This window comes from Podarcis cretensis (assembly GCF_951804945.1).
Source record: "Podarcis cretensis genome assembly, chromosome: 11".
Taxonomy (NCBI): Eukaryota; Metazoa; Chordata; class Lepidosauria; order Squamata; family Lacertidae; genus Podarcis; species Podarcis cretensis.
In genome coordinates, this window is record NC_137180.1 from 922,207 (window position 1) to 934,213 (window position 12,007).

At 42.2% G+C, this 12,007-nt stretch overlaps 1 protein-coding gene and 2 long non-coding RNA genes across 3 annotated transcripts in view; 1 reads left to right on the forward strand and 2 right to left on the reverse strand.

The window, feature by feature from the left end:
- Positions 1 to 10,243, forward strand: part of PGM5 (phosphoglucomutase 5) — a 133,997-nt gene extending 123,754 nt beyond the window's left edge. The window contains exon 11 of the mRNA XM_079996098.1: positions 7,534 to 10,243. Within this exon, the coding sequence (XP_079852224.1) occupies positions 7,534 to 7,623 (90 nt within the window). The 3' untranslated portion in view covers positions 7,624 to 10,243. The remainder of the gene's footprint in view (positions 1 to 7,533) is intronic.
- The window catches only part of LOC307227099, a 208,191-nt gene that overhangs the window by 23,426 nt on the left and 172,758 nt on the right, over positions 1 to 12,007 (reverse strand). The window lies entirely within an intron of this gene.
- The window catches only part of LOC307227072, a 74,976-nt gene continuing 74,587 nt past the window's right edge, over positions 11,619 to 12,007 (reverse strand). The window contains exon 4 of the long non-coding RNA XR_013843778.1: positions 11,619 to 11,629. This is a non-coding gene — a long non-coding RNA (uncharacterized lncRNA). The remainder of the gene's footprint in view (positions 11,630 to 12,007) is intronic.

Sequence of the window (12,007 nt, forward strand, 5' to 3'; positions counted from 1 at the left end):
TTCAGTCTATGTTAGAAATAGAATTAGTGTAGCTTAAATTAAAACCATGAATGTATGTGTAATGATTTCAATAGCCTTGGGTGTTGTTTTTGAATTTTCTGGCCATTGCAAGTGGAGCATGCACTGATAATTTTGTTCTCCATGGATCTAGTGAATCCCCTTTTATAGCCATCTAAGCTGTTGGCCATCACAACAACTCTGCAATCCAGTTCTATCAATTATTTATTTTTGTGTTCATTTTTATTTTAAAAAATAAACACAAATGCTCTGTCTTTCTTTACTTGTCCATGGAGACTCCCAATATTGTTAAAAGACTAAAACATCATCATCATCATCATTATTATTATTATTATTATTATTATTATTATTATTATTATAAAAAAGCTTTGTTCAGACTGTGTTGTACAGGTCTGAAGGTCCTGAGTTGCTGGAAGATAATAAAGGATTTTAAAAATAGGCATAAAACATTAAAACTTCAGCTAACAAAACAAAAACTAAGCTGCAAAGAATAGCAAAATACAAAACAGTCTATAAAAGAAAAATCTATGAAAACAACACCAGAAAACAAAACAATGAATAAAATTGACACATCACAGTGACATAAAAGCATCTTCCCCTACTTTTAAAACTAGTTATAGGATGAAGGCGATTCTAAGAAGAAAGACTTTTCCCATCTGCCAGGATTTTGTAAGGGAGGAGGCATAAGGGAGTTACTACAGGATGAAATGTGCTCTGTAGGAATTAATGGAGTTGATTTACCAACCTAAGCGAGGCAAAGACCCACCTGCACACAACCATCATTCACACATCCATGGTCAGAGTTAGGTCCTGTGGAGTGCAACCCTATCTGACACACAATTAATCTTTGTTCCTGGATCAATAGCTCTGACTCTAGCTTCTGCTAGATTGGATCTGACTTCTTGTTTAAAGGTTTACCAACCATATGTGGCCGATTAAGAACTGTGATATATATTGGGGGAGCAGCCAAAACGTTGAGCTTTTCTAAAGAGATCAACACACCCCACCCCCACCCCCACCCCCACCCCCGTTTGTTTCTTTGGGGAAATGCATTTCTTTGGGGAAATGCTGGGGAAATACACCCCCCCAAAAGAGGACATGGGGGGCAGGTTTCTCCTTGGGGGGTAGAACCTCAGTTAATTGAGTAGTTTCGTTGCTTTTCAGTAATTTTTGTGTTACTTTGAAAATAAGTCTCTTGCTCATTTTTCAGCAAATCTGAAGTCCTAGGCTATAGTCCAGCACAAGCATCATTAACACCGCTGAACTCTATTCATGATTGTATCTCATTCTGTGCTAGATTTTGGTCGTGATTCTATATGTAAGTTTGAAAGGTCTCTTTATAATGGATTGAAAGCTACAGGTCTGGAGCCTGCTAAATAGCGGAGACTGAGCCCCTCCATGTCCTAGGGTCATTTACTAGCCACAATTGAGGTATGAACTGGACCTTGGACTTGAATGCACTGTCATAATTTCATTATGTGTCTTTATAATGACTATGCTAAATTTAGTTGTGTCACACTGGGCCTGATTTGATCTTGATGTAAAGGAGAACAGGATAATAAAGTGATTAGCATGTATCTTTGAATCTCTATCTGAACTATTTTTAGCTGTATATTATTGTACTTTGACTTTTTCAGTATTAATTTACAAACTGTAAAATATATTCATGGGTCTAAATAGATGCACCGTCCAGTAAAACCAACAGAGCATGTGTTGATAAAAGTTGTTTCCCCAGAAAGACTTTGTTTGGATATGTTGCTACCTTACTAAATATTTGGACTTTGTTTAGTCAGTTATTTAATTACCCACAATTACCGTATTGGCCCAAATATAAGCCACACCTTTTTTTCCAAATTCCATCCGTGAAAAGTGAAATTGAGGCTTATATTCGCGACCTTACAAAAATCCAGTATGTAGTCAGGAGCATGGGGCAAACAGTGCTAGGAGCGTGGCAAAGCGGCGACGCCCCCCCCCCCCCGCATAGTCCCCTGTCCTCTCCCCCAAGGCCGGGAAGGGAGCGGCTTATATTGGGTATTGTCTTTTTTTCTCCCCCCCCCACTTGACTTTTATAGTCAGGCCAATATGGTAATCAGGTAGTGGGTTTGGGTTTTTTATTAAAAACATTTTTTACAAAAGGTTGGAAGAACTGTGGCAGTTTGTGTCATCTTTGATGAAAAGCAAGAGGGGAGAAAGAAAGGCGACCACTTCTGCAGTCCCTTCTCTCCCACACTGGAAGCAAGATGGCGTCTTCTGCAGTACTTGTGTGTGTGTGTGAATCTAAAAACGACGTATGATATTCTCTTTAGAACCATTGTTTTTTTAATATAAGCACATTTCTACAAATGTAATAAACTAGAATGTATATAATTAATAGACTAAGAGGATTTTCTTTAATAAAATGTCAGTGCTATAAAAACATACTAGCTTTTCCACAGCATTCCTTATGGTGCCTGGATAGACATCCTGAAGCCTGTAAGTTTGCTGCCTGAATGGGCTGCCCAAGGCATTCATTTGCAAGGGTTCTACTTGCAGCTGACCACCCCAATTATAAGTGCTACCCGCCCTGGAATGTGGTGTCTCTTTACATTCCATATGCAACAATATTTACACAGCAAGCAATCTCTCCCTATGATTTCCCTCCCAAGGAGTCCATAGTTAAGATGGCATTCCTGATCCTTTGGGTCCAAATGCCCACCAGATATCCACCCCTTCCTGGGATTTTATGGGGCCCCTGATATATTTGAGAGAGCTGCATAGGCATTTGTTAGACCCAAGTGTTTTTAGTTCTCACATTACAAAGACCACAGTGCCTAAGGAAGCAAGTTAAGCCAAAAGACAAAGCATTGTATTTTTTTGGAGCTCAGCATCTATCAAGATTTTTCCAAGGTCTGATTTAGGGTTGTTTCACTTGAAGCTAATCCATTCAGATTAAGAATGGCATTTATAAATGAAAACAACCTGTCCTCCATCTTTCTATGACGTGAGCCATATGAATGAATGAATGAATGAAATTTATTACAGTCCCAGACCAGATGCACATACCGTGCTAAGCGAACATAAAACACAATAGAATTAAGTTTGAATTAACAACCAAATATGACAATAAACAAGGACGTGGGTGGCACTGTGGGTTAAACCACAGAGCCTAGGACTTGCTGATCAGAAGGTCCCGGTTCGAATCCCCACGACTGGGTGAGCTCCCATTGCTCAGTCCCTGCTCCTGCCAACCTAGCAGTTTGAAAGCACGTCAAAGTGCAAGTAGATAAATAGGTACCGCTCCGGCGGGAAGGTAAACGGCGTTTCTGTGTCTGCTCTGGTTCGCCAGAAGCGGCTTAGTCATGCTGGCCACATGACCCGGAAGCTGGATGCCGGCTCCCTCGGCCAATAAAGTGAGATGAGCGCCGCAACCCCAGAGTCGGCCACAACTGGACCTAATGGTCAGGGGTCCCTTTACCTTTATGACAATAAACAATACGAATATGACAGCCATTAGAAATGTGGTTTAGGTCTTAATCTAAAATATTATCTAGAGTTTGTATCTGAGGCCTTAGTCTTTGTAATAGCACAGCTTCTTCCCTGAGTTTTATGGCAGCTGCGCAAAATTCGGCCACCCTTAACGTGATCTCTAGGTCCCTATCCTCTATGAGGGATTTTAAGCATTGAGGTTCAGACCCACTTGGAATCTTCTGTATAACAGAAAGAGCAAGCGAATATCCTCATAAAATCGACATCATAGCAAGACATGAGATACGGTTTCCACCTCTATCAGGCCACAGGGGCAGACTCGCTCCACATATGATTTACCTACATATCTCCCCTGCAACAAGGCAGATGGCAGCATGTTGAATCTAGTGAGGGTGAACGACCGTCTATATTTAGATATTTGTAATTTTGACAGATAAATTTCTGGGGCAAAACCATTGTCTTTGATTGCTGAGTGCTTATTCATTTCACTCATATGACACTGAAATTCTACATCCCAGATTCATTGGCGAATTGTTGCTCTGGCTCTCTCGTAACCTGTGGCTACCAGTGCCTGTGACGAAAACCCCAAGCCTTTTAGCTTTTCATAAAATGTAGTTTTCCATTTTGATTGATAGTGATTGATAGGGTTAAGGATGCCAGCCTGACAGGAAAGAAGAGTTTTATCCAGTAATGGATCTTCAGGACCCATATACGAGCACTAATAGGGGTTTGACCGACCTCCAAGTGGACAGCTAAATTAGACATGTAAGAAGGGATCTCTAGTAGGGAACGATAAAACTCGGTTTGAAAGGTTTCTAAGGGATCAAGGTTTTGAAAGCTGCCATAAGGAGCCATAAGTCAGTGCCATATGAAATTGATACTTGAAACTCTTTAGCCATGTATTTCTTTTGAAGTTCATTTCAGTTATGAGACCTTTCATTTATGAACAAACCACCCTGAAGCAATTGCCACATAAAACACCATAAATCAAAATATAAACTTACTGTAGCACTTCCACTTTTCTTGATATTCTTCACAGTTGTGTGTAGGCCGGTGTGTAAGCTGCCCGCTTCTGATTTGTGACAAGATGGAGTGTCTCTGGCCAATATTATACAGCTGCAGCTGTGTTTCTTTTCTACTTAACTAAGAGAGAACTCTAAGGCTAATAGTCCACATGCAAAGTTCAGCTGGCTGGCAGCAGATCCCAGCTCCACAGAGTGGGAATGAAATCCTATCATAATTGTGGCATTGAATTAATAGGGTTGCTCTGTTGGGTGTATTACTGTTGGATTTTGTGAGAAAGAGTGATATCAAAGGAGAGGAGACAAACACTTAATGTCTTGCAGATGGTACTTCAAGTAACTGGCTCATGCTATAAAGTCTTCTCATCCCCAGTAGAGCTTGCAAATGTAGGAATTAAAAAACTGGCAATGGCAAAGCTTGGAGATTACTGTTGTTGTTGTTTTCCATTTAATCATCCCTGGAGACCATATAGTTTGTGTATTTGCATGGGAGAATTTCCACAATTTGTTCTACTATTAAAAAAAAAATGAACCCTTTCCCCCCCGGAGGACAAAATATGGTTAGTTGTTTTACAAGCCTGTGTTCTGCATGTTGATCATAAAAGTACTTGGCAGATAAAGTGGTATGTGTTGTTGGTAGTGGAGGGACCCTGCCCAATTGCACAAAACCTTTGACAAGCAAACCAGTGAGGTGTTGCTGGCATGATATCCTCAACTTGATTCCATGCAATTCCTTGCTAGCATAATTGACATCGCATAAGGACTGCCTGCCTTTTTCGCACCTCCCACATTTGTATCCTCAAGTTACATCCCAGCTTGCTGTTCATCTGGGGCCAACTTGGCATTTTGATATGATACCCAAGCCTTCTCCTATATTATACACAAGAGCTGTGTTTCTGGCAGAACAAAACATAGAGAGCATTCTGGGTCACAAATAGAGCCCAAACAAATAATGTAGCTAGCTGTAGTTCAGGCTGTATATGTGGTGCCATACACCTGCTCTCATTGGCTTTTTGCTACTGAAAATCCTTTCCTGATTTTAACATGAATTACAAAAACCCTGGTAGCTCAGATCTGTATCTACACTTTGAGCACAAGCCAGAGAAAGGCGGAACACTTTAGATTGCTAAATTACATGGATTGGAATTGCTGAAACACTCTTAGCAGTGTGATCCTTTTCAGCAGACCTTGCATCTTAAGTGAATTAGACTAGAATAATTACTTACAGTTTCTGGAGTTCAGAGGCTTTATTCATGGAGGAACTATTTTTGAGATGAGTGGGAGGGAGGGAGAAAATAACAGGCATCTTGTCTAAAGATGTTTTTTTAAGAAGCGGTTTAATGACCGCCTCTTTTAGCGGGTCTAGGAAGGCTCCCTCACAGAGGGAAGCATTCACCACCCCGCAGAGCCCATTGCCCAGCCCTTCCCGGCTCGCTTTTATCAGCCAGGATGGGCTAGGATCAAGGAGACAGGTGGTCGGTTTCACTTGTCCAAGCAGCCTGTCCACATCCTCGGAGGTAACAGATTGGAATTGATCCCATGTAACAAGACTAGACAGAACTCTAGCACTCTCCTGCCCTGGTCCTGCTCCCATGGTGGAGTCTACCTCCTTCTGAATCTGAGCGACTTTATCTGCAAAAAACTTTGCAAAAGCATTGCAGGAGATCTTGGGCTCCCTACCAGGCCCTGGTGGTGCAGGTGGTTCCAATAGATTGCGAACCACCTGAAAAAGTCTCCTGCTGCTGTTTTCTGCAGATGCAATAGAGGCGGCGAAGAAGACCCTCTTTGCCGTCGCCATTGCCACTTGGTAGGCTCGACGTTGAGCTCTGTGTCCAGTCTGATTCAGAGTGAGTTTTCCACCACCGGCGCTCTAGCCGTCTCAGTGATTGTTTCATCGCCCTCAGCTCCGGGGAAAACCTCGGGGCTGTCCGGGCTCCATGCAATCGGAGAGGGCGCTTCAGAGCCAGACAGTCAATAGCCCTGGTTAACTTGCATTCCAGCGGGCCACCAGGGAATCAGGTGAAAGGCCATCAACTTGGGATAAAACATCCCCTACCACTCTCTGGAAGCCAATTGGATCCATTAAGTAGCGGGGGCAGACCGTGCAAATCGGTCCCACCTCCCTGCAGAGGGGAAGGGTCACGGAGAAGTCCAGTTGCACCAGGAAGTGATCTGACCATGGCACTTCTTTTGTTTCACTTTTAGTTAATGTCAGGTCACCAACATCAGTAGAGGTAAACACCAAGTCTAAGGCATGTCCGCGGCTATGAGTTGGGCCAAATTTATTCAGGGACAGCCCCATGGAGGCCATGCTTTCCACACAAGTACTGGATAGATTGCTAGGCAAACAGTGCCCTCATGTGGTTTAAAGTAATTCATACATTAACGACAAACTCAAGAGAAGGAAATGCATTTGCTTTTCACCAACAATCCTATGTGGATATAGGATTGAATCCTAGGTAACTTGCAAGTGTGATGGAGTAAATGGACTCTTTATCTGGCAGGGGAAATTTGTAATATTTGGCATTACAAATGCACGTCTGCCCTTGTGGAGCTGTGTGTTACTGTAATTTTATGTAAACACACTTTGTATGTCCATGAACTTCCTACTCTTTCATGCTGTAATCCAAACTGATAGGCCCATGTTTTATGCACAGCCTTGCTGGCTAACTTGGAAACTGCAAGCACTTGCTGTGCCAGCCTGCAGCTAGAGCAGCAATCAGCCCAAATCAGACCTGATGCTGTCACAGGATGGTGGGGAGACTGGCTCTGCATCTGCAGATCCCAGGCTAGCTCAGTCCATCCACAGCACCCTAGTGGAACAGAAAAATCCTCCGGTGGCGAGCAACAGTGTGGGTGGAAGCCCAACTCACACACACCATTGCATTACAATGAGGATTTGGATTGCAGTGTTAGCATATGAGCGACCACTGATTAAAAAATATATTAACAGAAAGGCTTTTTAAAAGTGTAAATTCATTATTATGTCTTCCTTTAAGCCATTTTTCTTTTTTCTTTTTTTCTTTAGGCTGTACTGAGTCCTCTCATAGCAATTGCGCTGAAAATATCCCAGATTCATGAGAGGACAGGTCGTAAGGGTCCTACCGTCATCACCTGAACCAAGGAAAGATCGCTAACCCCGGGCCAAAATTGAGAGGGGAAGGGAGAAAGAAGACTTGTCAAATCATATTCATTTTTTTGCCTTATATTATTTGAAGGGTTTGAGGGAGGTGGGAGGGAGCAAAATTCAGTGCTGATCACTAAGACAGCAGTGCATTTGCTTCTGTGCTATGGCTTCAGCATCTTATTGTACACATAAATAACCAAAGAGAAAAGTTCATTTTATATTAAGACTCAGTTATTGCAAAATGCCAGTGTGGCAGAAAAATCTCGTGCTCTGCATTTGCAAAGCAGGAGCAGGCTGCATACTCTGTAATCTAGCCTTTTGAGAATCCTCAGCTTTAATTCAAAAAGAAAGTACTCATGGTAAGTGTGGAAATGTTCTGTCATGCTTTGAAAAGGCTCAGAAGCAAAAGGAGTTGTTTTCCAGACACAGTTTGGGAAGGGGCAGTTCACTATTTTGAACTAGAAACAAGGCTGTCGGTCACTGCAGCTGACTGGAAGACTCAGTGCCCAAGATGCACCACACAAAGCAGTGTGTCAATGAATGTGTGAAAGCAATGCCATATATGCAGGAGCTGCACATGGGGCTGTTCTAATCCTTACTGGCATGTGTAGCCCAACCCTCTGCATGTATCCTTAGGGCTGTATTGCAGCTTTAAGCAGATACAGTGGTACCTCTGGTTATGTACTTCATTCCGGAGGTCTGTTCTTAACCTGAAACTGTTCTTAACCTGAAGCACCACTTTAGCTAATGGGGCCTCCCGCTGCTGCCGCCACCACACGGTTTCTGTTCTCATCCTGAAGCAAAGTTCTTAACCCGAGGTATTATTTCTGGGTTAGCGGAGTCTGTAACCTGAAGCATCTGTAACCTGAAGCGTATGTAACCCGAGGTACCACTGTACTTTATATCCCTGAATTATTATGAATAACAAGCACTGTTTTATACACTATTTGAAACCTGGCATCTACTATACTCATGCACAGTTTGTGCAATTGAGACTTTTGAATTTAAAATGTGAAGGAAGAAAATAGACATCCAGCCAACTCTTTGATGAATGAAAGTTCCCCTTTCCCACCCAGCCCCCTTCCCAACCTCCCTTCTTTCAAAGGATATACCAACTATGTTACGGTTACTAAACAATCCTGAAGGAGGCCTCCTTCTTTAGTATTTAGCCACTGCAGCTGTCTTGGCAGAGACCCTTGTCTGTCATTAGATTTTACACATTTTGAAAAGACTGCTGGCACACTCCCTCCCCCCCCCCCACTTTTAAATAAATGAGCTATTATAAATTGGATTCAAAATATTCGGATACTGTCTCCCAAGATGAATTTGTGTTCCACTTCTTTGCGTTTGAGTAATTGGCAGAGTTTGACTTTACTACGCTGGAAGAGTCATGGGATCCCTTTAAAAAGCCATGCTGCACATTCAAAAGACTGTCTCTGCTTGGAGTGTTCAGTTATCACATGCTGATTTAACAGAGTTCTGGGACTAAATTGGCATTACAGTGGTACCTCTGGTTACAAACTTAATTCGTTCCGGAGGTCCATTCTTAACCTGAAACCATTCTTAACCTGAGGTACCACTTTAGCTAATTGGGCCTCTCACCACCACCACACCGGTGGCACACGATTTTTGTTCTCATGCTGAGGCAAAGTTCTTAACCCGAGGTACTACTTCCGAGTTAGCCGAGTCTGTAACCCGAAGTGTTTGTTACCCGAGGTACCACTGTACTCTCTGGTTATAGAAGTGCGTAATAGCTGAACACTCAGAGACTTTTCCAACGTACTGTTTTGAACTTGCGAAAACTAACTTTTTAAAGGGGTCATATGCCCTCAGATATTGGAAATATGGTGGGGTTAATCCTCTGAGATTAGAGGAAGAACAGTTCTGGGCAGATAAGATACATTAGCGAAATGTTGAAGTCCTGGTACAACATCCTCATGTTTCATGCTTATGTGATTCCCTTAAATGCCAGCACAAAATGAAATGAAGGAAGTGATGCATAGTTCTAAGTAGGGCTTTTTCAGGAAGAACTCTCCGGAACTTAGTTCATGCACTTCTCTAATTCACTTAGCTGTCTGAAAGCGGACCACATGCTTTATCAGAGGGTCATAGCATGACATATCATGGAACAGATGCAGCAGAGGAAAGAATGTTTGGGTACACCAGATGGTTCTTGTGGCTACGGAAGAACATGAAGGCTCCAGCCATGGCACACGACACTGAAATGATAAGAACTATTTGTGCATGTGACTCCTTTGAATGCTTTTCTTGTCATTTGTTGAGATGACTTTGTGATATTTTAGTAGCCTAGTAATATTAATTGCAATTGCCAAATGTTCCTTTTTAGTGCAATCTGAGTGATCTTGTGCTTTCAGAAAGGGATTTGGTTTATTCTGATATTTGTCAAAACTTACTATGACATTGAATAAAGTGAAATGCCATATTTTTGCCTTGCATGAAATTGCTGATAATAAGACACAGCTTGGCCTAATGCAGCACAGGTTTTTTTTAGCTGTGCCTAAGTAAATGAAGCACTGATTGTTTTCTCACTTCTAAAAGCACAGTGTTTTATTGCAGTATTATTAAACATCTTTTTTTGTAAATCTAAAAACGTGTTATGGTTCCTGTCTGTATAGTACTTGTACATCCATAGCTCATCATTCTGTAGCAAGTTGTTTATTTGCTGTGCTGTAACAATGGCCCTCTATATATCGACTCAGACACACACATCCATCTCCCAAGTGCCGCAGGAGCAGAGGGGATAGTGAGCCAGACAGGAACTTCAGAGCCATCACCGTGCCTAGCTTAGTTGCTTAGGAGGAAAGTGAAGCACATGGAGACACTTGCTTGGATCAGGGCCTGGCTAAAAGACAAGAAAGGTGGAGTAGAGCCTCCAGCTCCTATATAAGCTCCCAGTCTGAGCAGCTTCACTGCTAAAGCCATAGCTTCTACTGGATCCGTCAAGCCTGGGCAATGGACAACAGGTCTGCTCAATATCACATTTTAGCTGCTTCCTAGTGTGAGAATGAATTTAAATGTTCATATGGTATAAGAGGTTTGGGGGATTTGCTCATGGATTTCTGGAGCATTGCATTTACTAAGTTGCTTTCACTCTTAATTTACAGTGCTGTCACAAGGATAACCTGACTGCTCACTGCTATAGGAATTTATGAGACGAATCTAGGAACATGGCAAACTGCCTTCTATTGAAGCAGATTGTTGTCCTTCTAGCCCAGCATTATTACACTGAGTCTGTGTAAACACTGCTAACTTAAAGCCCCATAGTAAGTGGCAAAGGGGCACTTTAAAAAAATAGCCCTGTGCTTTAGAGCACAGCTCCTGCGCTGGCTACTTGGGCCTCATGCATCCAAACCATTTTCTGTCCCACTGAGCCAGGGACCTTTTGTATTACACTCTGCAGGCTCATCCAACTCCCTTTTGCATCACGCCTTCCAGGCACAGGTTTGCTCTTATAAGCGGAACCGCTGTTTGCTGCTTGTTCCAATTCAGCGGTAAAACGTAGGTTTTCTCGGGGAAAGTGGCAGGACCAAAATATACCAACACTCCAACACAGAGATTTAAAGGCCGGACTTATGCCTAGAAAAGAGGCACAAAAGGAAGCCTGGATGAGCCCTAGGTTTGCATTTCCATGTACATCAGGGTTTTTTAAGGTTATTATTGCACAGTCTATCAGCTGCTAGCCATAGACCTATTTTTGTCAAGTTTTTACAGTCTTACAACCCTATTTATTAATTTGTACTCCTTGAACTAGGGAACTTGTGTAATGATGTTGGAACTCAAGGGAAAGCCTTGAGTAAGTAAGAATTCTACCTGCATTATTCTGCTTGGGATTTTTTTGAAACATTGACAAGCTATTGGTTCCCTGGACATTTTGCCTTGTTGCATGTAGTTTTGGAAGAGGGTTGGAAGGGCTGGAACTCTTGCATAGTGGTAAGATGAAAGAAGATGCAGGAAGATACAGGAATGCCACATTCCACTAAAGGGCTTTGCAGAATTTCTTTATTCTGCTAAACTTCCTTTCCTCATGAAGTAGAATTATAAATAATCGTACCATATAAGGTTTCGACTTACTGAGCATGCTCAGAAGGAATGTGGTTGGTAACTGGAGGTGAAATCTAATCCTGCAATAAAATTCTAGCAGACCACGAGGAAGCTCCTTTGTCTAATATGGTATCTAGTATGCATGCTTCCCACTGTAGTAACTTTAGAGCAATCACAGGGTTAAGTGTCTTATAAGGAAATGGTGTAAGAGGAACTGTGTACGTACTTTGGATAGTAAATTTAAACTTCCGTGCAGAAATAAATACTTTGGACTACTTTTTCAATCATTGTCTCGTGGTTTTTGGCTGTCCAT